General features: G+C 52.7%; 1 protein-coding gene across 1 annotated transcript in view; it reads left to right on the top strand.

Moving 5' to 3' along the window:
• Nucleotides 1-23,855, top strand: part of POU2F2 (POU class 2 homeobox 2) — a 37,548-nt gene extending 13,693 nt beyond the window's left edge. The window contains exons 7-16 of the mRNA XM_036346509.1: nucleotides 12,825-12,930; nucleotides 13,016-13,107; nucleotides 15,054-15,215; nucleotides 15,393-15,534; nucleotides 15,618-15,766; nucleotides 15,842-16,018; nucleotides 17,330-17,396; nucleotides 18,661-18,862; nucleotides 18,985-19,058; nucleotides 19,310-23,855. Coding sequence (XP_036202402.1) covers nucleotides 12,825-12,930; nucleotides 13,016-13,107; nucleotides 15,054-15,215; nucleotides 15,393-15,534; nucleotides 15,618-15,766; nucleotides 15,842-16,018; nucleotides 17,330-17,396; nucleotides 18,661-18,862; nucleotides 18,985-19,058; nucleotides 19,310-19,659 — 1,521 coding nt within the window. The 3' untranslated portion in view covers nucleotides 19,660-23,855. The remainder of the gene's footprint in view (nucleotides 1-12,824; nucleotides 12,931-13,015; nucleotides 13,108-15,053; nucleotides 15,216-15,392; nucleotides 15,535-15,617; nucleotides 15,767-15,841; nucleotides 16,019-17,329; nucleotides 17,397-18,660; nucleotides 18,863-18,984; nucleotides 19,059-19,309) is intronic.
• The last annotated feature ends 1,347 nt before the right edge of the window (nucleotides 23,856-25,202 follow it).

The raw sequence follows: 25,202 nt of genomic DNA, 5'->3' as shown, positions 1-25,202 counted from the left end.
GGCTGGGGCCCCAGCCATCTGGGAGGCTGGCAGGGAGGCCAGGAGTCACCCATGGACGCTACCTGTGTGGGTGCAAATCCAAAGGCTGAGAATCAGAATTAGGGCCTCCCATTGGATCCCCAGCTCGGCCGGTGAATGAATCGCTCTTTCAGAAAAGGGGCTTGTGATCTCGGAGTTAGGCAGGCCTGCATCCTTTCTCCCCATTCTGGAGACTTCCAGACAAATCCTGTTTGGATTTGTGGGCTGTGTTGCTTTCCTAGGACAACATGACCAAGTTCCCAAACCCGTGGCTTCAAACCACATAAAGTATTGTCTCAGACCAGAAGTGTGTGTGTGGGGGAGGTTGTTGCGGAAATCCTTGGTGTCTTGTAGGTGGGTTGCTCCAATCTCTCCCTCCACCATCTTCTTTCTGTGGGTGTCTCTCTCTGTATCCAAAGTCCCCCGTCTTATAAGGACACCAATCATTAGACGAGGGACCACCCCAACGACCTCATTTTAACTTGACGACATCTGCACAGACCCTGTTTTCAAGGAAGGTCATATTTACAGGCCACGGGTTAGGAAGTCCAACGTATCTTTTTTGGGGACACAATTCAACCCATGACTGTGGCCAACAGAGTTGCCTAAGGATCATCAGTGGGAGCAGAGCGGGAGCTGGGCAGACCTCCCCTCCCGCTGGGCCTGCTCTGTCCGACCACATCAGCACGTCGCCCTTCTGGGCGAATGCCTGGTGTCTGGGAGCATCTGAGTCTCCGGCCCGTGTTCCCAGGTGGTGGAGGTCCTGAGAAGTTTAAAGCAGGGAATCCCTTAGCCCCGGGCTTCCCACGAGGACTGCTCTGCAGACGGCTTTCTCTCTCCCCACCCCTTCACGGAACCCCAGGCAGGTGCTGCTGCGCCAGGGCACTGTCCGGTGCCCATGAGGCTGTTCCCTTGACAGGGTTGTGCCTCCCATGGGCCTCTCCACTACTGACCAGCACGCCCATCTGAGACTGTCCTTCACCCTGAGCTGGTGTCTGCCTCCTTAGAGCTCCTGCCTCTGGGCCTGGTTCCCCAGGAACCCACAGAGCCATCCATGGCCACGGCTCCATAACGGCTCTTCCAGACGTAGCCTCCCAGTGCTGGGCTCGCCATGGTAACCATAACCAGAGCCTGTTCGGTGCTGCCTTGGTGCCAGGCACCATGCTAATGTGAAGGCCTTGAATCCACAAATCACCACGGCCGAGGCTCTGAGGGGCAAAGCCAGGTGCCTGCCCTAGGTCGCACCATGAGCATGGGTGGCAGAGCGGCCTGGGGGTCCAGTGTTCTAACCACAGGATCTGGGTTAGGACAGCTGCTTTTGGCTGTCCTTCAAGGGATATGTGTCTTGTGCTTCCACCCCGGCCTCCAGACACCCCAGCAGCAGGCATTCCGTCTCCTCGGAGCACACACGGCCCCTCACAGAGCAACACGGAGGCTCAGGGCTCTGCACTAGGTCTTGACTCTTGGTGTCCCTGCTCTTGTCCTTCTTCCCACCTGGAAGTCAGCTTCCTCCCTTTCCCTGGACAGCTCCTCGTCCTCCTTCAAGCCCCAGCTCGGGGGGTCCACACCTCCAGGAAGTTTTCAGTGGCGTTTGCTTTCCTGTCTCTTGCCTCCGCCTCGGGGGTCCACAGCCCAGGCCTCTCCTTCTGATCGCCAGGCTGCGTCCCAGGATGGAAGGAACAAAGATGACAGGAGGAAGGAAGGCAGGGCAGCCTCGTGCAGACACCCCTTGTGTTGATGCACCCCTAGAACCGCGTCCCCCAGGCTCCCAGTGGACCCCGCAGTGGGCTGACCCGTCACCTGCCATCCCACCAGGCCCGATTCTCAAGGCCTCCTGAACCCCACGCTGCCAAGCGCATTCCTCTCGCTCCTCCCACGCCCGCTTCCCTCAGCTCTCACCTTCCCTGTCCATCTTCTGCTAATGCAAAGCTGGGCCAAGTTCGTTTTCTGGGAGTTCTGTCGCCCGTGACCTCTTTCCACAACAGACAAACGGATTTTCTGTTCCCTGTTCGGCCGGCACCATGCTGGGCCCGGGCTGTGGCGAGGACCAGGCTCCTCCTGCCCTGGCTGTCCACGCGCGTGGCTGGCCCCTCTCCAGCCTGTGTCTCATGCCCACAATTCCACGTTCCGTGCCACTCAGCTCTGTCCTGTGATCACGTCACAGACATCTCCAGCCTCCTGGGTGCCGGGCCCGGGGTGACTCACACCCAGCCTGGCCCCCGAGGGCTCCCATCTTGTAGGGAAACAGACACACCGATGAACCACTAGGAAATGTTATGAAAATACTAGGAAAGTCAAAATCACCCGTGACCCCACCACTTTAAAAGGATAACAAGTACGAAGGGGAGGTCCCCTCTAAGGCCAGCTTCCAATGTCGGTGAGCAGGGTCCTCCCTGCGTTCTCCTAGCTTACACAGACACAGGGACGATTACCACACACTTTTGTAACTTGTGTGTCCAGCGCTCGGCACGATGCCTGCCACCGAGGGGGCCGCACGGGTGTTTGCTGAATCAATGAGGGATGTTTTGCTGCAGCTTTTCAATCGAGTAGAGCAGACAGCTCCCCAGGGGAGTCATTCAGAACATCTGGGGTAGGCAGAGGCACTGATTGAAAATTTACATGAACTGTTAAAACATCATTTTGTACTTGAAGAGTGGAAAAAAAATCCCTATTTTCGTAATATGACCGTGGCAAATAGAGCATGACAAAAATCTTTTAGGCGGGCAGGGCCTAGTGAATAAAGGTTTCCCAGAGAAACCTACTGGGTGTGGTGGGCAGAGAAAGGCGGCCACCTCTGTGTGTGGGAGTCGGGGACGCTGCCAGTGGCGGCGGTCCCTGCACCAAGGTGGGGCGAATAGAGTTTACCAGGTGGATGAGCTGAAGAAAGGGATTCCGGGCCGTGGGAATGGGGAGTTCTAAGAGAGCAGGGTGGGCTCGGGGCCGGGAGCGGGAGCCAGAGTTGGAAGACAGTGAAGGATGAGCTGGGAGGGGGTGTCAGCCGGGCCACTCAGGCAGCTGAAAAGAAAAGGGAATATTTGGCTTATGTCACTGAAAAGGCCCAGCCTGCAACGCCAGGCCTGCCCCAGGAAGACCTCCCTGTTGGTTCTGGGGAGGGCAAAATGGGTGCCAGAACTGAGACTGGCAGCCACCTGCCCAGGGAGATAGCACACCCAGTGGCCAGCTTTGAGTCTGTGGCCCCACTCCTGAGATGGGGGCTTAGCCGAACCTGGACCGTGTGACCTGGGAGTGGGGCAGAGCAAGCCCCCAAAGGGAAGAGATGGGTCCAATTGCTTGAAGAACGGGTAGCGGGTGCCAGGCCAGCCAAACCACCCACCTGGAGGGTGTTGTCAGTGTACCCAGGGGCCTAGGGGCCCAGGGGCCCAGGAGCGCCGGCCCCTCCGCAGTTCCCGGGGCGGGATCTGCTGTGGCACTTTAGCGTGAGGCAGCAGGGGCGTAACACACAGTCCACGTGGCTTTCCTTCCTGTTGAGTGGTTCTCTGTGCTGTGATGCTCTGTCCCAATCGCTGGCACTTCCTGGGCTCCATGTGCCAGGGCCAGCCTCCAGGGGCCATTGGTGCACAGGAGAGCCCGTGCTAGAGACAGGCACCTCTGTTCACGCCACCCCACCTCCCACTTTTACTAGTGGAGTGGCTTCTCCTAGTGGAGTGGCTGGAAAAAATCACAGTCATTTACTGGTATTCATTCAACTCATACTCATTGAGCACCATGTGCATGCCAGGTGCCCACTCACGGCCCAGAGGGACAGCTGTGAACAAGGCAGAGGTGGCTGCCCGTGAGGACCTTATGTTCCAGGGGGAGACAGACAGTAAACAAGTAAACAAACCAGCAAAACGAGACTTTTTTAGAGTAAGTGTAATGAAGAAAATGAAACTGGGTGGTGCCGTAGAGGAAGGAAGCCACTTTTAATAGGGCAGTCAGGAAAGGTTTCACTGCGAGGGTGGCCTGTGAGAGCCGAGGCCGGAATGAGTCAGCCCCCAAGAAGCCAGGGGGAGAGCTTAGGGAAAGGCAATGGCAAGTGCAAAGGTCCTGAGGCAGAAACCAGCCTGACTTGTTCCCGGCACAGAGGAAGGTGGTATGGCTGGAGCAAAGAGAGTGAGTGGAAGACAAATAAGAGGTGATGGAGAGGCAGGCAGGACCAGGTGTCTCAGGGCCTTGTAGGGCCCAGCCCGATCAAGAAATGCAAAATGAATGATCAGTGTGATGGGAAACTATTGGGGTTTTTTAAATAGGTGAGTGGCATGACCCAACTGACCCTTGAAAAAGCTCTCTCCAAGTGCTGCGGGGAGAGTGGACTGTGGAGGACGGGAGTGGAAGCGAGGAGCCCAGTCCTTGTAGGCATCCAGGTGGGAGATGCGGTGATGGTGGGTGGCCAGGGGGTATGGTTCGGATAGGTCAATGGTGACTCCTGGGACTTTGGCTTCAGCATCTGTGTGATGATCAGGGGGTTTTCTGAGATGGGCAAGATGGGGGGAACCGGGTGTTTTGGAGGGCTGGGGCAGGGAACCAGGAGTTTCGCTTTGGACCTGGTAGGGTGTGAAGAGTCTTAGCCATCTAGGGAGAGGCACCCAATAGGCAGGCGGATATGTGAGGCTGGAGCTCAGTGGAGAGTCTGTGTGGGCACTGGAAGTTGTGAGTCGTCACAACATAATTTATGTGGAATCGATGGCCAGATGGGGCTTCCGCCCTCGAGAGCTTGTGGGGTGACATGAGGGTGCAGGGGTAGCAAATGGTCATGCTGGAGGACTGTGTTGATGTTTCCAAAATGCTCTGTGGATAATAATACTCCTCAGGCCACAGGTCTAACTCGCAGGTGGAGGTTAGACATTATTACCCCCATTCTGTAGGTGAGAACACTGAGTCCCCGAGAGAGAAATGACTCAGTGATGATGACAGCCATTTAGGGAGGACCACGTGAGTGAACAAGGACCAGCCTAAACATTCTCCACATGGAGCCTCATTTAATTCCTTCCACGGCCCCTTGAGGTCAGAATTGTTGAGGCGTCACCTGAGGAAACTGGGTCTTAAAGGGGGAAGGTGCCCACGGCCCCAGGTGTGTAAGGAACAGAGTCAGGTTTCTGGGTGTCTCCAGAGCCGTCTTCCCAGCCGTGCATCGTTGCCCTGTACCAGTGGTTCTCAACCTTGGCTGCACATTAGAATCACCTGGGAATCTTTTTAAAATCCTAATTTCTGGGCCTCATCCTCCAGAAATTGTGTTTCTTTGTTATGGGGTGAGGCCACAACATTAGTAACAAAGAAAAGAATTTCCGGAGGATGAGGCCCAGAAATCAGGATTTTAAAAAGATTCCTAGTGATTCTCACGTGCAGCCAAGGTTGAGAACCACTGCCCTATACACTTAGGGAGGCCGCGGCCCAGAGAGAGTTGTTTTTCTCCTAAGTCACACAGCAAGAAGCAGGCAAGAGGGCCCAAGGTTCTCAGCGGAAGGGACCCTGGCACCCCTCTAGTCTACCCTCTGCACTGTTCTGGCAGGTGGGGTGCAGTTTCACCCAGGTGGCCCCCAGGACGGTGCTCACTTCCTTGCCAGGCAGCCCCTTCCACCACTGGGCAGACGACACACGGTCCTGCTCATTTAGAACACAATCCATCACAACATAATTTATGAAGCCTCCTGAGCCCACCCCTTCCTGTCCTTCCTACTCTGGACTTAACTCGACACCGTCCACGTCTTAGAACTGGCCATAATTTGTCAGATGGGGGATGGCAGTGAGGGGTGAGGGTGCCTTCCCTGTGCGTGGAGGTGAAGCGCTGCACCCAGGCCGGGTACAGCGGCCGCTCTGGGCCCAGGCCTCCTCTAGTTCCTTCCTCCCACGTGGAACCAAGCCAGATGGGAAAATGAGCAGTTACACTCCAGGTTACCCATGTGCCATATAAACCATGTGTCTCGGTCTTTTTGCCTCCAGTCTGTGGCCATGATCCCCGCTGCCGCAAAGCACAGTCTTCCCCAAACACCACCAGTCCTAAGTTTTACCTCATTTATTCGCTGAAAATTCACTGATGGCCTATTAGGTGCCTGCACTGGGCTGAGGGTGATCATAATACCTCTGCCCTTCTCGGCATTGATGGGGGGGTGCTAGCCCTCCGTGCTAGTCTTTCTCCCTTGTTAGGGACTGAGCAGATGATACACAAAACATCCCTGGCGCGGGCTCTTCCCCGGGCATCTCTGAGCTTTAACTTTCCTACCACCTGACTCGATGGTAATGCGCCCCCAAGTGGCTTCGGATCGCATGCTCTCTCTGGATTGTGGAGAAATGGGGCCACCTACTGGCCAACCCCAGTCCTGAATCAGCTCACTGTTCACCCAGAATCATCTCTCTTTCTCCTTCTTTAATTCCTTTAGTCAACAAACATTTAGTGAACATCATCCATGTGCAGGCACCTTTCTACCTGGGGATACAATGAGGAACAAGGCAGACAAGTCTGTGCCCCCATGGAGCTGGCACCCTCTCTAGCTGGGGAGACAGACAGGAGGCTGACAGTTGCTATGAAGGAAAGAACAGAACGTAATGGACTGGAGAGTGACTGAGGGAAAGGAAGACTCCTTATCAGAGTGGTGGCCAGGGAGACCTCCCTGAGGAGGAGGCATTTGATAGAGACTTGAGTGACGAGGAGGGGCCAGGCATGTGCAGACCAAGAAGGAACGGAATTGTACAAAGCAGCAGCATGTGCAAAGGCCCTGAGGCAGAGACTTCTTTCTGGGTTCAGTAACAGGAAGGAGACCGGTGTGGCTGGATTAGAGTTAGGGAGAGAGGAAGTCAGGGAGGTGAGGAAGGAGAGGCAAGCAGGGGGCTGGCTCATGCAGGGCCAAGACAAGGAGTTAGATTCTATTACAAATGTGATGAAACCCAAAGGAGGTTTTCTGGCTCAATTAATATTTTAGAACAGGAACCTGGATTCCACACACCACCCCTCAAGGGGTCTGTGGATAGAATTTGGGGTGGAGGGAGGCGTCCATGAACTTGGAATTATGTCTCGATATTTGCTATCCTCTGACCAAAAACCTAGTATTTCCTCCTATCTTGAATGTAGGCAACAGACTACAGTGGCACAACAGTACTTGGGCTTTGTCACCAATGGAATGCACAGCCGTTTCCATATTCTGTACAGTTGTTGCAGATCTCTTAAAATACTGTTTTCACTCACTATGGCTTTGAGATGACAGTAGTCATCAGACCTTTGCTTGATCTTAAATAATAATGTGCTAATTAAAGAAGCCCATAGATTACAGTTAGCACAATTCAAGATGCCTTTGATGACCGTACTTCAATATAATTTATTTCACTTTAAATCTGAGTAACGGTGGTTAAGTTCTTCCTTTGGACTCCACTGTGAGACCCCACTGCAAATTTTGATTCATCTTCTCCATCCTTTTCCACTTCCTGCTGATTCAGAAAGAAATCTGTACACACCGCTCCTTCAGGCTTTTGGAGAGAAAGGGGGGTTTTCACTGAGTGTCAAGCTTGGGAAAGACAGAAGTTAAATATTTTAATCAATAAGCTATGGGTTATAGGGAATCGGAAAATACTAGTAATAAGACTTTATTCCTATTCTTATTTGATTCAATTCAATGGGCATTTAATGGGGGCTTACCAGGCCCTGTTAGGTTTTAGGGCTGCAAGGAGAATGCGACGCCTCTGCTCCTGGACTTTAATTCTGGCAGAGGAAGAGTATATGTAAGCAAATGCAATGCATTGTGAGAAATGCCTAGTGGAGCAGGGTGGGTACAGTTTTGTGGGGTGTGACACTTATATAATTTGCAGGACCTTTTAGAGAAAAAGAAGACAAAATTATGAGACCAAAATTAGGTATGGGGTTTTGGAAGTGTCCATTGTAAATGGGGTGGCGGCTGAAACCCAGCTTCACTCATTTACATGTAGGGTCAGCCCACGCAGACGGGAGACAGCCGTGCAGGTTTATAGGCGGGGGTCGAGAACGGGAAGTCAGAATAGACACGGTTTCAAAGGATAGAGCGTTAGGACTCCACACCCCTTAAGCTGTAGTCTTGGATGATTAGCAGCAGGAGTGAGAAAGGTGAAAGGTCGGAGCATCCGGAAACTCCACTTTCCAAAGCACACGGAGGAAATAGAGGCCGTGGCAGGTGGACAGGAGCCTTGTAATGTGACAAGACAAATGGTTGGAGAAGCAGAGATGCTGGGCAGAAGTGACTGATCAATATTTATGTCTTTATTTGGACTAACTAAATGTTCAGGAGGTACAGAGCGTTTATGGTGTTGCCAGTTTCTGGCATAGTTTTCTAGATCTAATCCATGCATACCCAAGCAGATACCTAGATATGCTTTTTTAAAAACACAGACAGTAGCCCACAGTACCCACTGTTCTGCTTCTTGAGCTTCCTACTCAACCGGACAGCTTGGCGATGGTTTCATTTCAGGGCACAAAGGGCATCCTCGTTATTTTTCATGGCAGCATAATATTTCATTGTAAAGCTCCGCCCTGATGGACTCACTTGTCCCCTACTGCTGCACGCTCAGCTCGTTCCCACTCTTTTGCTAAAACGCCACCTGTTACTGGGAATATCCTTCTAGAGACATCATTGTGCCCAAGTTTGAGTGTGGCCCTGGCCGGTGTGCTCAGTGGTTAGAGCATTGGCCCATGCACTAAAGGGTCATGGGTTCAATTCCCAGTCAAGGGCACATACCTGGGTTGCAGATAGGTTTGATCATCGTCCCTGGTCAGGGCACCTACAGGAGGCAACCAATCGATGTGTCTCTTTCACACTGATGTTTCTTTCTCTTTCCCTCTCCCCCCCATCCCTTCCACTCTCTCTAAACATTAGTGGAAAAAATTTCCTCAGGTAAGAATTAACCAAAAATAGGATATGTGCATTTGTCTCCTGGCCAGTGTAGCTCAGTTAGTTGGAGCATTGTCCCATATACCAAAAGGTCCTGGGCTCCATTCCCTGTCAGGGCACATACCCAGGTTGCAGAAAGCAGCTGATTTATGCTTCTCTCTCACATTGATGTTTCTCCCTCTCCCTTCCTTTCTCTCTAAAATCAATAAAAACATATCCTCAGGTGAGGATTAAAAATTTTTTAAGGCATATGCATTTGTAATTTTGATAGACATTGCCAAATTACCTCTCTCCAGCGGTGTGCAAGTGTTGCCCTCACACCCTAACAAAACATGTCAGGCACTGTTATCTCTGCTGATCTGATAGGTAAAAAGAGTGCCCCAGTGCGGCTGTGGCTGTGTTTATCTTCTTGGGAGTGAACTGGAATGTCTTTTCATTCAGAGCTGCTTCTATTTGCTTTGCTGGGCAGTCACCAGACCTGTCTGTTGGCCAGATTACTGCTGGGTCATTAGGTTTTTTTCTTATTGATTTTGAATCGCTGTTCATATATTAGAGAAATAAGCACTTAGCTTCGAGTTCCTTTTATTTCCCCCAGTGGTTCACTTCCTGAGACATTAACTTAGCAGGAATCGAGGGCATGTGTCATCCCCCCAGTTTCTCAGAGGGAAAAAATATTGTAACTGTAAGTAATATACAGGGTGGGGAAAAGTAGGTTTACAGTTGTGTGTATGGAAAATAATACAGTGATTGGTAAATAATAATACAAGAGTAAACTCTGGCATACTCACAACTGTAAACCTACTTTTGTCCCACCCTGTAACTTGCAACTATACATAAAAGTCGCTAAGTAAATTATGAAACTTCAGTGTTGGTTCATTTAACAAATAAATGTGGAGCACCTACTGGGCGCCAGGTGCTGTTTGAGGTACTGAGATTACAGCGGTGACCAAAACAGTCAAGGTCACGCTCTCCTGGGGATGGTGTACCAGTGAGGAAGATGCACCATGAGAGAGTAAACAGGAGAAATATCTATATACGTAAAAGGTTAAGTGTCTGTACATCCGACCAGTAGCTATGATGCGCACTGACCACCAGGGGTCAGACGCTCCACGCAGGAGCTGCCATGACGCTCACTGGCCATTAAAAAAACAAACACAAAACAGCACCACGGACCTGGAGCCAACAAACCAACACTCGGCTTCCTCCAAGTGGGACACAGGCCCCACCACCACCCCAGAGCGATACTTCACCAAATCGCAGCCAGTGCTGCCAAGATCCCATGGCGCAATATGTGGCCCACAGCCCAGCCCAGACACGGTCACTGTGGGTGCCGGGTAATGATGTCACGTAGCAACACCTGGCTTCCTCTCCCTAGCGACTAGCCTCCTTGGAGTTTCTTCAGCCCAGGAACCCGACTTGCTTTATAGCCAGGTGCAAACATTTTACAGTTTAACCAAATGTCTGTGAAGTGTTTTCCCGTGCCTCATCTCATTTGATCCTCACAGAAGTCCTGGAGTAGGTAGATAGGAGAGTCGGTGGAATCCTATTTTCTTTTCATTAGCCAGAAAACGAAGATTTAGAAAGTTTAGAGACTTGACCTGAAGTAAGAAGTAAGAAGTAAGAAATGGTGGACCTTGAAAATGACGCCAGGTTTTCTCACTGTGCAGAATATAGTCAAACATTGCTGCAGTTAAATATTTTACTCTTTGTTCTCCTTGTGTGATCTACAATAATAATCTGCTTCATGTTGATATTCACTGCTGTGTTGCTGACATTTACCTGGAAGAGAAGTTGGGGTGCTTCACTGGTCTGGAAAAAGTTTAGCTACATCAGAAAGCAGGTCTAATTAAGCAAGTTTATTCTATATCTATGAAAGGCTAAGTTGACTTACACATGTGTGATACATATAAAGCTCTCACTGGCGCCAATCGCACGCACATGTTTCGATCTGTCATTGTGGATCGTGAATTTGGTTGACACTTTTATTATAGAGAAAGGGCGAATAGTGATATTAAAATATTTCTTCTAATTAATTTCCTTTCAATGTGCACGAATCCGTGCACCTGGACTTCATTCTTGAGATAATGATAAGTCTTATGAGAGAGGTGAAGTAGAGGTGACCAAGGAAGATGTAGTGCTGGGCTGGTTTAGATTAAGTGGCCAAGGAGGGCCTCTCTGAAGAGATGACTTTGTGTTAGGACCTGAGTGACTAAGTGTAGGAACTAGAACTGCCCGGCAGAGGGGAGAGCACGTGTAAAGGCCCTGTGGTAGGAGCTGAGGTCAGGAAAACTAGCACAGGCCTCAGGAGAGGCCAGGGGAGGAACTCACTGGTGGTGGTGTGGGCTGCAAGAATCCATTGGACCGTTTGTGTGTGAGGGGATTTGCTTTTCCTTTTGGAAATGTCCAAACCTAAAAGCAGCGAGAATCGAGAAGGAACCACACACATCTTCACCCAGCTCAATAGCTACCAATATCTTGCCAATCTTCCTTCACCTTTACTCCTACTTTTTTGGTGGAGAGGCTAGATTTTTTTTTCCTTTCCCTCTTTCCTTGCCTCATTCTTTTCATTGAAGTTTAACAAATACCAAAAAGTGCACAGACCATAAGCATACAGCTCAGTGGCACTCACTCACTGAGCACGTCCATCTAACTAGCACCCAGATCTAGAAACGGATGATGGCAGCTCCCTGGGGTTCCTTCTAGTCTCTGCCTCCCAACATCTAACAGGCAAATGGAGCATAAAAGGAATCAGACAGGATGTTCTCTCCTCTGACCAGCTTCTTGCACGTATCACTACACTTGGGAAGTTTATGCTGCTGTGTGTCCCTGTAGGTGGCAGACTGCTCATTCTCACCGCTGTAGCGTTCCACAAGTCAGTTTATGTACCCCATCCACGCGTCTTCTGGGCACCTGGGCTGTCTTCCGGTTTGGGCTGCTTCAAATGGTTCTGCCATGAACATTCTAGCTCCTCTTTTGGTGAACACGTGTAGGCACTTGTGGTGGCTTATGCCCAGGCATGCAGTCGGCTTTAAAAATAGCGCCTGTATTCATTTGCTAGAGCTTCCGTAACGAAGAACCACAGGTTGGGTGTCTAGTTTTCCTGACCTCAACTCCTACCACAGGGCCTTTACACGTGCTTTCCCCTCTGCCAGGCAGTTCTGGGTCCTACACTCAGTCACTCAGGCTCTAACACAAGAGAAATGTATTCTCTTACCGTGCTGGAGGCTACAAGCCTGAAATCAAGGTGTTGGCAGGGCTGGTGCCTTCTGGGGGCTGGGCGGGAAGGGTCTGTCCCAGGCCTCTCTCCCTGGCTTGTAATGGCCATCTTCTCCCTGTGACTTCACATTGGCTCCCTCCTGCACAATCTGTCTCTGCATCCAATTTCCCCCTTTTCATATGGAAACTAGTCACAGGGGATTAGGGCCCACCCTGGTGACCTCATTTTAACTTGGTCATCTGCAAAGACCTATCTCTAAGTAAGGTCGCACTCTGGGGGTCGGGGGTGGGGATTCCAACATACCCTTTTGGGGGGAAACACAGTTCCCATGACAGTGCCAAAGAGTTTCCCAAAGTGGTCACATAGTCTCCTCGCCCACTATGTGCTGGAATATTTTAAAGTTTATTCCGGACTTGATACCATTTGTCTCGGGAGTGCTTTAAAAGGCCTTGGTGTGATTTACATTTTTAAACAATTCTATTTGTTCCATGGGCATGTGAGACAAGGTAAATATTTAATCAAGAAAGAAAAGATAAATAAAGAGTGGGCCCTCCTGGGACAGCCCAGGTAGGACACTCCGGAAGCCTGGGGTTGGGACAAACCTCCCAGGTGCTCTTAGCTCAGCGATGGCTGTGCTCCATCCTCACTGCCCGGTGCCAGGCCACCCTGTGCAGCATCCCTCGGGGCTCAGGTGTGGCAGGGGGACTCAGGCTGTCTTTCTGTCCACCCCCTCCCACCAGGACATACAGCAGCTTCTCCAGCTCCAGCAGCTGGTGCTTGTGCCGGGTCATCACCTCCAGCCCCCTGCTCAGTTCCTGCTGCCGCAGGCCCAGCAGAGTCAGCCAGGTAAGGCCCCAGCCTGGTGGCCTCCCCACTGCCCGCACAGAACTCCCCTCCCCCTCACCCTGTGTGTCCGCGCTTGTCTCCCCAGGCCTGCTACCGACGCCAAATCTATTCCAGCTACCTCAGCAAACCCAGGGAGCTCTTCTGACCTCCCAGCCCCGGGCCGGGCTGCCCACGCAGGTGAGTGTCCACCGAGTGTGCCCGGCTGGGCCAGCAGTGGACCGGCGGAAGGGAGGGTAAGGCGGGGGTGAGGGTCTCTTCCCCATTTAGCCTACTCCCCAGCCACAGGGGCCAGGACAGGAGCTGGGAGATGGGGAACCCAGCAGTGTTCTACCACTAATTTGCTGTGGAGCCTTAAGCAAATCGCTCTCGCTGTCTGGATCTCCCTCTGTAGCAGTGACTTTCAACCGGTGTGCCACAAGAATTTTTAAAACGTGCCATACCTGACTATTTAGTCAGGGGCACTGGCCTCTTTCCCCTTAGATTGTCAAAATAAAAAATGACAACAGCCAACACAACTTTAGCCGTCTAGTGTGAATGAATAAAAATTATACCTATTTTTTGTCAGATGGGTAAAAATATATTTTTTGGTGTACCGCAGAATTTTAGTAATTAGTTTATGTGTGCCATGAGATGAAAAAGGTTAAAAATCGTGGAATGAGGGGAGTCAACCAAATCAGTGGCTCTTAGCCCTTCAGGCACATGGACTCCTTTGAGAAGTCAATGGAAGATTCGATCCGACCCCACTACCCCTGAACGCACATGTGCACAAACACGGGAAACTTGGGAGGTTTGAAAGTTTTTGGGTTCAAATGCCTTGGGTCTCTTCCAGGACTCTAAATGGAAGGTTCTCTGAAGAGGGGTCTGCTGGGTACTAATTCACACCCACCTTTCAGATCAGACACTGAAAACCGGGGGCTCACAGATATGTGTTCTTTGGCCCACACCATATTGTAAAAATTGAATTAACTGACAAGAAAATTCCCAGTAAATGCCAGATTCCCAGCTTCTCTGGACAAACCGGAAGTTCTGGCAGAACTGATCTGTGTCCATGTGGCTTGGTGGCAGTTGGCCGCTGGTCACTGGCCGGAGCAGGGGTCCCCTCAAACAGGGAGCGAGCTCTCCAGGCCGCCTCGGCCTCCCCCTGCCTGGTCCCCATGGCCTTTCTTGGTTTGCTGCCTGGGTTCTAGACTTGCATAACGAATTGTTCACAATCCATTACAGATTTCAAAATTCCCTTCTACCCATTTTTGTAACAGTCCTTTCAAAGAATTATATGAACTATTTAGAAAACCCTTAAAGTTTAGGGACTAATAGAGGGCCTAGTGCAATTGTGAAATCCAGAAATGCTCGGAAAGTCAAGTTGTCTTGTAATGTGGGCACCCATGTCTTGTAATTTGGCTGCAAAACCTGTCTTGACCTGATCCAAGGCGAGGAGTGACTTTGCTTTATCCCTCCTGTGTGATTCGGGCTTTGCTGAGAATGTTAATGTGTCCGATTACGGGGCTGATGCCTGGACCCTGATGGGTGGCGTCACATCACCTAAGATATATGCTCCATGTAGGCTTTCTAAAATATGAGAAATTCCTGAATTCCAAAACAGATCTGGCCCCAGGGTTTTGGATAATGGATCAGGGACCTGTGTGACCAACTTCCCCGCAGCCACCGCCTGCTTCAGATCTTTTGTGTTTAGGGAAATACCATTTTTTTAACCAAGTTTTCCCAACAAGCCCATGCGGTGGGCAGGGCAGCTGTGATTGTCCCATCCTGCGGAGGGGGAAACTGAGTCCCCCAGCAATTCCGCAGCAGAGCCCCTGACTCCCCGTGGGAGAGGAGATTGAATCATGGCCCCCAGCTCCCGGGAAAGAGCCCTAGGCGCAAGAACCCGCCTGCTCCTCCGGGAGTTTGCAGCTGGGAGGGAATCGGCAGAGTTCCAGCAGCGAGAGGCCCCACGCGGGGCAGCAGGGCGTCGCCCTGAGGGAACTGACAGCCCAGTGGGGCCGGTGGAGGAGACCTGCGGGCAGGAGCTGGACGGCAGGGAGGGAGGGAGGGAGGACTGCGCAGCCATTGCTGAGCCCCATCCTGGTCCTCCGTCCTGCATCCCGCCCACCTGCCCACCCCACCAGGCCGTGACCCGCCCCACGCTGCCCGACCCGCACCTCTCGCACCCGCAGCCCCCCAAATGCTTGGAGCCACCCTCCCACCCCGAGGAGCCCAGTGACCTGGAGGAGCTGGAGCAGTTCGCCCGCACCTTCAAGCAACGCCGCATCAAGCTGGGCTTCACGCAGGTCTGGGGCCACCCGAACGGGCGGCGGGCGTGGGGGTGAGGGGCGGGCGGACCCCCGGTGCGCGGCGAGGACGCGCCCTCCAGGGCGGGGTGAGGGCGTGGCCAGCCGGTGGGCGGGGGGAGCCCAATACCAGGGGCCGGCTCTGACCGTCCCGCATCCCGCATCCCGACGGCCCAGGGTGACGTGGGCCTGGCCATGGGCAAGCTCTACGGCAACGACTTCAGCCAGACGACTATCTCCCGCTTCGAGGCCCTCAACCTGAGCTTCAAGAACATGTGCAAACTCAAGCCCCTCCTGGAGAAGTGGCTCAACGACGCAGGTGGGACCGGGGCTCCCAGGTGGGCGGCAGGCGCAGGGCCGGAGGGAGGCACCCCCTCATGCCCCCGTCTCCTCCCGGCACAGAGACTATGTCCGTAGACTCCAGCCTGCCCAGCCCCAACCAGCTGAGCAGCCCCAGCCTGGGTTTCGATGGGCTCCCAGGCCGGAGACGCAAGAAGAGGACCAGCATCGAGACAAACGTCCGCTTCGCCTTAGAGAAGAGTTTTCTAGCGGTGAGGCCGGGTCCTGGCGGCGCTGAGGGCGGCGGGTGGGAGAGGGGCCCGGGCTAATGAGCCCTCTGCCCGCAGAACCAGAAGCCTACCTCAGAGGAGATCCTGCTGATCGCGGAGCAGCTGCACATGGAGAAGGAAGTGATCCGCGTCTGGTTCTGCAACCGGCGCCAGAAGGAGAAACGCATCAACCCCTGCAGCGCGGCCCCCATGCTGCCCAGCCCCGGGAAGCCGGCCAGCTACAGCCCCCATCTGGTACCAGAGCCCTGGGGGCACAGTCTGCCACCTCCTTGCCCCGCAGCAGGCACCTGTGTGGAGCATCCCATGGGGGGAGCACTGTCACACAGGGACACAGAGTTTCCAGGGAACTGTGGTCTTATGTGGGGGACACAAGCACCCACACATACCAACATTGCCAGACAGTTATCACAGGACGTTGTCACACAGGGATAGAGACCAGGTAGGAGAGGCAGGCACCTCCCCACACAGGTTCACAACCACACAGACACAGGCGGACATTACAGCCCTGGGTGTGCACACAGGCCCGCTCAGGATCAGACACATTAGGACAGTGATGGCGAACCTATGACACGCGTGTCAGAGATGACACGCGAACTCATTTTTTTGGTTGATTTTTCTTTGTTAAATGGCATTTAAATATATAAAATAAATATCAAAAATATAAATCTTTGTTTTGCTATGGTTGCAAATATCAAAAAATTTCTATATGTGACACGGCACCAGAGTTAAGTTGGGGTTTTTCAAAATGCTGACACGCCGAGCTCAAAAGGTTCGCCATCACTGCGTTAGGACATCCCTTTGTTCCATCTAGTGTGGAAAGGGCTGTGACACTACAGAGAGGAGCAAGGGGTCGAGGAGCACCTCCCCCCATGAAGTGGAGGAAAGACGGACCATCGGAGCTAGTCATAAAGGACAAGAGAGAGCCAGCCACGTGAAGGACAGGCAAAGGGACTAGGCTACACAAAGGCCTGGAAGCCAGACTGTCAAGCCTAATTGGAGGAACTCTAGTACATTTAGTGTGTGGAGCTGGAATGTATTGAATGAGTAGGGGAGGGTAGGAGGAGGTAGGAGCCAGACACCCAAGTTACATGCTGAGGAGCTTGAACTTGAACTTGGGCAGTGCAGTGCTAAGGAGAGACAGGGTCACATTTAAAGTGAGGCTCCTGGGGCTGATGGAAGGATGAGATGAGGCAGGGAAGCCAAGGTGACTGGGGGATGTTCCCAGAAAATCAAGCCATTTGACTCTGATGCAGAGACACACACCCTCTACCCCGCCATCATCCCCCACTTCAGACTTGCAACTGCATAGTGTCAGAGGGTGGGCAGAGCCCTCAATTGGGAATTACTTGCTCCTGCTGGTGGCTCGGGATCACCTCGGGTACCAGTGGAGAAAGTGGAAAACACCTGGCACAATACCAATAGAGCGTTGTACCCAGAGCCCTTCACCATCCTGGGGGCAGAGGAGGAGGGGTCACACTCACAGAAGCACCACAGGGATTGGTGGAAGACAGTGGCCTGACCATACCTTCTCTTCTCTCTCCCCAGGTCACACCCCAAGGGAGTGCTGGGACCTTGCCGATGTCCCAAGCTTCCAGCAGTCTGAGCACAACAGGTCAGGGAGGGCAGAAGATGGTAGGGGTGGGGTGGGGGGGAAGAACACAATGCAGGCCTGAGTCCAAGGGTTGCAAGTGGCTCAGGGTGTCCATGGGCCTCAAGGCTGAGCCTGGGGATGAGGGGACAGGGGGGACAGATGGGAGAGGGCAGACTCCCCCCTCCTGGCCAGAGAAAAGCATCGGGTTGCTGAAAGGTGATGTACTTGGGTTCTGTTCCTGGCATTTATAAACTGTGCGAGCTCCAGAAGTGACTTTACCTCTCTGGGCCTCAGTTTTTATAAAATTATTGCGAATGTATAATACATGCATATATACATACAAATGTCACACACACACTTTTTTTTTTACTTTAGAGAAGAAGGAGGAAGGAGAGAGAACTAGAAACATTAATGATGAGAGAGAATCACTGATAGACTGCCTCCTGCACACCCCCTACTGGGGATCCAGCCTGCAACCCAGGCATGTACCCAGACTGGGAATTGAACCATGACCTTCTGATTCATGGGTCGACGCTCAACCACTGAGCCACACCAGCCAGGCCACACACACTCTTTTGTACAAAGCCTTCCTTTCCTGGGACACAGCATCATATACATAAGAGTACCATTTTAAAAAACCCACCATATTGCCCCTTTCCAAGTTAAAAAAATAATAAGTGGAGGTTTATAAAAGTAGTAAGGGTGTGCCTGGAACTGTTCTAAATGCTTTATAGAGAATATTGACTCATTTCATCCTCACACCCACTTTGTCATCCCATTTTCCTGATGAGAGAACTGAAGGCCAGAGAGGTGAAGGTGCTTGCTCAAGGGCACAGGTGAGACACGACAGAGCCAGGAGCTGCTGCCCTGGCTGTCTGGCCTGAGTGGGCTCGGAGCCCTCTCAACCTGCCAATTCCTGAGCCGAAAGCTGGTGCCCAGCTGCACCCCTCATGCATGCCTGGCTCCTAGAGGGATCCTTAGGGCTTCTGGGAGCTCCCAGATCTTATCTGTATAAAAGGAGCCTTGGGATGAGGTTCAGGGCAGGGTACTGGGCTTGGGCTCAGTGAGTGACAGCTGCTCTTACTTCGATGACTGTGATTGCTGTCACCATGGCAGAGGCACGAAGAAATGGCCCTGGGAAGAGAGGGCAGGAGGCCTGAGTCAGCTCTGATTGAGGAGATGCTGGGAGACTGAGGCTGGAGGAGGCAGGCAGGAGGTGACCCAGCCTCCTGGGTAGAGGACCAGCAGAAGCTGAAGTCTCCCTCTCTCTGTCTCTCTCTGGCAGTTACTACCTTATCCTCAGCTGTGGGGACGCTCCACCCCAGCCGGACAGCCGGAGGGGGTGGGGGCGGGGGCGGGGCTGCGCCCCCCCTGAATTCCATTCCTTCTGTCACTCCCCCACCCCCGGCCACCACCAACAGCACAAATCCCAGCCCTCAAGGCAGCCACTCGGCTATCGGCTTGTCGGGCCTGAACCCCAGCGCGGGGTAAGTGGGCAGTTGGGGAGACTGTGGGGAGAAGCAGGGTTGCTGCTGCTTCCTGGGTGGGGAGCCGAGCCCCAGTTCTGCGGGACCCGCCCCTGCTAATGCCTCTGCTTTGCCTCTTGCAGAAGCACAATGGTGGGGTTGAGCTCCGGGCTGAGTCCAGCCCTCATGAGCAACAACCCTTTGGCTACTATCCAAGGTGCGTGCTGCCTCATGTCACTCCCATGGTCACCAGCCCTGCCCTCACGGGCCTCGAGCCCCTCCATTGCTGCTCCAGCCATGCCATCTGCCCCTGCTCACTGCATTGCTCACCTCTTCATACCCATCTCACCTTTGGGGAAGGTGTGAGGGCTGCTCATGGGGGTCATTGGGGCTGATGGGAAGACAGGGGGCACTGTGGGCAGGATGCTGGAAGGTGCCCCCAGCCCAGCCTCTCTCTCTCCCTGCCAGCCCTGGCCTCTGGTGGAACCCTGCCCCTTACCAGCCTTGACGGCAGCGGGAACCTGGTGCTGGGGGCAGCTGGTGCGGCCCCGGGGAGCCCTGGCCTGGTGACCTCACCGCTCTTCTTGAACCACGCTGGGCTGCCCCTGCTCAGCGCCCCGCCTGGCGTGGGCCTGGTCTCTGCAGCCGCTGCAGCTGTGGCAGCCTCCATCTCCAGCAAGTCTCCGGGTCTCTCCTCTTCCTCCTCCTCCTCCTCCTCTTCCTCCTCCTCCTCGTCCTCCTCCTCCACTTGCAGTGAGGCCACAGCACAGACCCCTGGAGGCCCAGGGGGGCCGGAGGCAGGGTCCAAGCCCGAGTGAGGGCCCACCATGCCTCCCCTCCTACTCCTCTGACCCCCACTTTGGTCCCCGTCTAGAAGACAGCGAGGAGGCCAGCGATGGGAGTGTAGGAGGGCCTTGGAGCAGGAGTGATAAGGGAGAAAAGACCAAAAAAATCTAACAACCAAAAAAAAAAAAAAAAAGAAAGAAAGAAAGAAGAGAAACCAACAAAAAAGAAAACCAAAAATAATCACAACAGAAACCAGCTGCCCCAAAGGAACCAGAGGTGAAAAACAAACAAAAACCAAAAACAGACCAACCCCCCCCCCCCAACCCCCCCAACCAAACAAACCAAAAACCAGTTGCAAGCCAGACCTCAGTGTGCTCATCCTCACAGCTAGGACACCAAATAAGAACCCCAGCCAGGGGCCTAGAAGCCTGAGGGCGGACCTCACCCTGAGCCCCTGGCTGTGGGGCCAACCTGCAACCTTGCCTCCCCAGCAGGGGGCCAAAGAAGGAAAAAGAGAACGTGCCAGCCTCCTAGCCCCAGCCCCCAGCCCTGGGCCAGTGAAGATGGCACAGCCTGGGCCAGAGGGGTGGGGCTCAGCACCACCACCAAATGTTCTTTTCCGAAAGGTGACAGAGAAAGGGCCTGAACAACCTTACACCAAATATTCAGTAGCTTCATCCAAAGGATGTACAGAATTTTTAGCGTTGTGTTCAACAGAATGTGTCCCCACCATGCGTCCTTCCCCTCCCCCCAGCTCTCCCCACCCAGGCAGGGGGTCTGCTTTAACCTCCTCCCTCCCCACCCCCCCGCCAGTGGAGAGTGCGGGGGAAGGCCTGGGATGACTTTTCACCCCTGTACTTCCCCCTTTTCCCTTTGAAGGGTGGGCTAGGCCATTTTTGCTAAGTTCTAGCTCTCACATGTCCCCCCTCACCAGGTCACCCTCCTGTGCTCTGGGACCTCCCCCCTCCCTGGCCTATGGGGAGGTGGAAGTTCCAGGCAAGAGGGAACGAGGTGAGGGCATCCAAGTTGTCTTTCTTTCCATCCTTGTCTGTCAGTTTCCCTGAAAAAAAAAATCATATTCCAGTGCCTATCCGTGGAATCCTTCACGTTCTTTGACATTGACCAGAAACCAAAAAGAGAACTCACTTCATTCCCTCCCACTCCCCCGTGCCCCTCTGATACTGGCAGATGCCTCTTCCTCTCCCTGACAAATGCAGACACGCACTCACCCCAGTGGTGGGGTTCCTCGAGATGGCATCCCCATCAGGGTCCATGTGGCAGGGACAGTGCCATGACCTGTGGTCCCCATCTGAGAGGGCACTGTGGTAGCCACTGCTCCTATGAGACCTCCCTCTAGTCTTGGCTGGACCCTGTGTTTGCTCAGCACCGGACACATCTCCACGTTGACAGACAGAGGAGACACCACTGGGAGCCACTTTGCCCCCTGCTATTGTGGAGGCCAACAAAGTTTTGAACCAAAAACAAAAAACCAAACAAACAATAAATTAAAACTAGAAAAAAGAATTTATATATATATTTAAGGGAAAGAAGAAGAGAGCTCTTCAAGAATAAGAAGGAGCCGAGAGGCGGAGCCAAGCCCTGTCCAGGCCCTTGGTCCCCAAGGCGGATGGAAGGACAGATGCTTCTTTCTCTTCACAAATACCTCATGGACGTCGTCTTCGGGAAAGCCGGAGGGGGGCGGCTGGGGCAGGCCTGTCCCTCAGCCAGGGCAGATGGAAGTGGGTGGGCAGGGCTGAGAGAGGGTGCCAGGGACTGGGGTGAAGAGCCCCATACTCCCTGCCCCACCCCAATCAACTGAAAAAGCTTTAGAAAAACAACAACAGGAAAAAAGGAATAAGAAGACAAAAAGAATGGATGAAGGAAAACTAACACACTTTCGGGTGGTTTGATTCCTCCTTTGATTTCTTTTTCTATTCCATCTGTCCCCTCTCCTCTGTAACTTTTCTCTCTGCTTCTCTCTCTCTCTCTCTCTCTCTCTCTCTCTCTCTCTCTCTCCTCTCTCTCTCTCTTCTCTCTCTCTCTCTCCTCTCTCCTCTCTCTCTTTCTCTTCTCTCTCTCTCATTCACTACCCTCTCTCTTCCTTCTTCTCTCATCTCTCTCAATCTCGTTCTTTCTGTGTCTCTCCTCAAACCAAAGTGTTGCTGTGAAGGACGAGAGCCATGGAAATCAGCGTGGCCCTGCCCCTTGCTGGGCCGAGCAGAGCAGAGGGAGGGGGAGCCCCGAGACAGTGCTGCTGGACACTGAGGAGAGGCAGAGCCTCGGATGCCACTCTGGGCCCTGAGGCCTCCATGTTCTTTTTCTCTTGTCTCCCTTCTCCCACCCGGGAAATGAAACTGTTGGGCTGGGCCACAGAGGCAGCAGAGACTCAGCTGTTTCGGGGGTTTGGGGTGCCCTGTCTGGTAGCAGTGGAGTGGCTGCCCCTCGGACCCTGGCACCCATGATGGGGCCTGGCATGCCATCAGCCAGCCTCGCCGGAATGTAAGAATCTCTGCTGAACCGACTCCCTGCCCTCACCCTACCTCTGAGTTTGTCCATTTTTATTTCCTGAAGAGAAGAGACTATTGAGAGGGCCTGGGCAGACAATAAGGACATTTGAGCAGAGCAAAGTTAAAGGAATTACAACCAAAAACCCCTCCGAGAAGACAGGCAGCATGGAAGGCATGGTGGAGATGACTCAAACAAAAACTATGATTTCAGACCAAAAAAAGAAAAAAAGAAAAAAAAGAAAGAAAAAAAGAATAAAATGTGGAAAAAAAGAGAAAAAAATCCAGGACTCACCACCACCCACTTCATCCTGCTTCCTCCCCATCAAGTCCTGCCACCTGGGACCTCTCCCCAACCCCAGTGTGGGGGGAGTGGGGCAGACAGCAGAGGAGGAAGTAGGGAGCAGGGATAGGGCCAATGATGCCCTGACACTGGTGGAGGGACCCCCCCATGCAGCTGGGGGGTGGTGGGGACCCTCCCCATACAACCCCTATAACTGGGAAAAGAAAAACAAGAATAAAAGAAAATTCCTGGGAGGGGGAAAAATAACCAAATCCCAAGCTTTAACTACAGCTGTGAAACCAAATATTGGGAAGGGGATGGGAGGGAGGGAGGGGCAAGTGTGCCCCAGGTCTCCCCCCTGGGCCCCCTCCCCCGAGGACTCGAGATAAGGCACCAAATACCTCATAGAACTTTAATGTTAAAAAAAGGAAACCAAATATCGTTGGCTGGGGGCCAGCCAGGGCAAGGGGCTGGGGGGCAGAAGGGAGCCAGGGTTGGGAAGGTGATGGGGGAATTTGTGCCCCCCACTCCCCTCTTGCCCTTTCCACTCCAGTCCCCCGGCTGAACTCCGGGAAACAAAACTATCTCATCGTTTTTATTTTGTGGTCTGTACAGAGCCTGTGTCCGTGTGTCTGTGTGAGCGAGAGATTTGGGGGGTTGGGGAACATTATATGGGGGTTGGGGAGGGAAACCCCAGACCAGGCTCTGGGCTAGGTGTGATGTCTGAGGTGAGGGGCCAGGGGTCTGGGCTAGAAAGAGAGGAAGATGAATGGATTGGAGAAATGGGGCATGGGGCACCCTCTGGATTCCTCTTCTCCCCAACCATGACCTCCTGCTTGAGGAAGGGACAGAGACTGGGTCTACCTTGATGGTGGACCTTTGAATTGTGCCAAAAAAAAAAAAAAAAAAATGCCAGTAACTAAAACACCGGTCTCTGTTGTCTCCTGGGAGTGAGGGGTGGTGTAAGTGGGGATGAGTGGAGATTGGGAACTCTGGCTCCTGTATGAGTTGGGACTAAGATCAGGAGGAAGGGGAAGGATATATTTCCCACTCATCTATTTCTCTGGGGAGGACCAAGAGAGAGGGTCTCCAAGCCCCACATCCAAGCCATGTAGCGCGGGTGACCTCCTGACATGACTAGATTTCCTCACCCACCCAGATCCCAGGTGCCTCTCTCCCATTTAGCCCAGGGTAGGGGGAACTGAGTGAGAGAGAGAGTGAGACGGACTGAGCAAGATTGAGACACGCGGGCCCCCCACTGGCCTCTGAGTGGGAAAGGCAAGTGCGAGAAATAAAGGCCTCCAAGAGAAAAAAAGAAACAAACCAAAGATTTAACCATTAAAAAAAACACACACAAAAAAACCCACAGACAACTCCGCTACCTTTTTATACGTTGGAAAAAAAGTGAAAAAATTTAAAATTAAAAAAATACACAAAACAAGCCGCAGTTCCTTCGTGCGGTTTGAACTTTGACCTCAGCAGTCTCCAAAGCAAGATGACGATGACAAAGGCGAAACAAAAAAGAAAAAGAAAAAATAATGTATATTTTTAAGTATTTGTCCTTGAGATGTTAGCTCCTTGTTAAACACAAAAAGGAGAGAAAAATCCAGACAGAAGTGTTGCTGGGACGGAGACAACTATTTACTATGTCTGTGACCCCTCCTCTCTGCCTCCCCCTTCCTCTCCCCTCCTCTTTCCTCTGTCCCTGCTGCCCCTCCCCCATCCTGTCCTCCAAGCCCAGGGGCTCAGTATTTATTTATTTATATAATTGCAGGGTGACTGGGGGCCTCTCTCAACAACTGTAGAGAAGGCCTTTGGATCATGGTGGGTAGGGAAGGGGCAAGGAGTCTTTGGGGGAAAGCAGGGGCCTGATCTTTGATCAACTCCTCTCTGCTGGCTCCTTCCAGGCTTCTTATCCCACTGCTGCCACCACTACCTCCCAAATCCAAGGCTGCACTAGGGCAAGGTGATCCCCCACCATGTAAAGATCTGGTTGGCTCAGCCCTTGCTGGGTGGGTGTCTTTCACCTAGTCATTTGAATGACTGGGTGGAATGGGGATGGGAGGAGGTGGCAACAAGTGGGCATAGGAGACCAAGAAGTGGCTTCTGGAAATTGACTAGGCCCTGGAGACCTTCTCCATTCTCACCAAGTTAGCCCCCCCTTTCAGTTCTGTCTGACCCCTGTGTTGGTAGCCCTTCCCTTCCCATCCTGCACCCCCTTCCTGTCTCTTCTCGTGGTAGCGGGTTAGCGTTTCAGTGTTCTTAACTCCAATCTGCTTGTTCATTGTACAATGTGCTTCTTTTAAGGCCCCATTTTTGTAACTTGAGTGTGTCATTCATCTGAACAACATCAAAAAATAAAAAATTAAAAACTGTACAGAGAGAAATGCTGCCGGCTCTCCCTTGGTCTCCTCTCTTTCCTGGGAAGGTTGGTGGGAGAAGTCAGGGTATGGGGTGGGTATGTGCGCGCTGGGGAGGGGCAGGCTTTACTTCTGTTTAGGTAAACATTCACTCAGAAGGAAGGTCTGGCGTGGCTGTTGGTTGGATCGCTGTCCTGCAAAAAGTGGAAAGGTGGCGGGTTAAATTCCCAGCCAAGGTCAGGGCACATACCCAGGTTGTGGGTTCAATCCCCAGTCAGGGCCCTTATTGGAGGCAACCTGTCGATGATGACATCAATTTTTTTTCTCTCCCCCTTCCTCTAAATATCAATGAAAAGCATATCCTCGGGTGAGAATTTAAAAAAAAGAAGTTTGTTTTTTGTTTTTTTGTTTTTTTTTGCCAATCAGGA

Source organism: Myotis myotis, unplaced genomic scaffold (assembly GCF_014108235.1).
Source record: "Myotis myotis isolate mMyoMyo1 unplaced genomic scaffold, mMyoMyo1.p scaffold_m19_p_19, whole genome shotgun sequence".
Taxonomy (NCBI): Eukaryota; Metazoa; Chordata; class Mammalia; order Chiroptera; family Vespertilionidae; genus Myotis; species Myotis myotis.
Note: the sequence above shows the minus strand (reverse complement) of the source record. Positions and strands in the feature narration are given on the sequence as shown.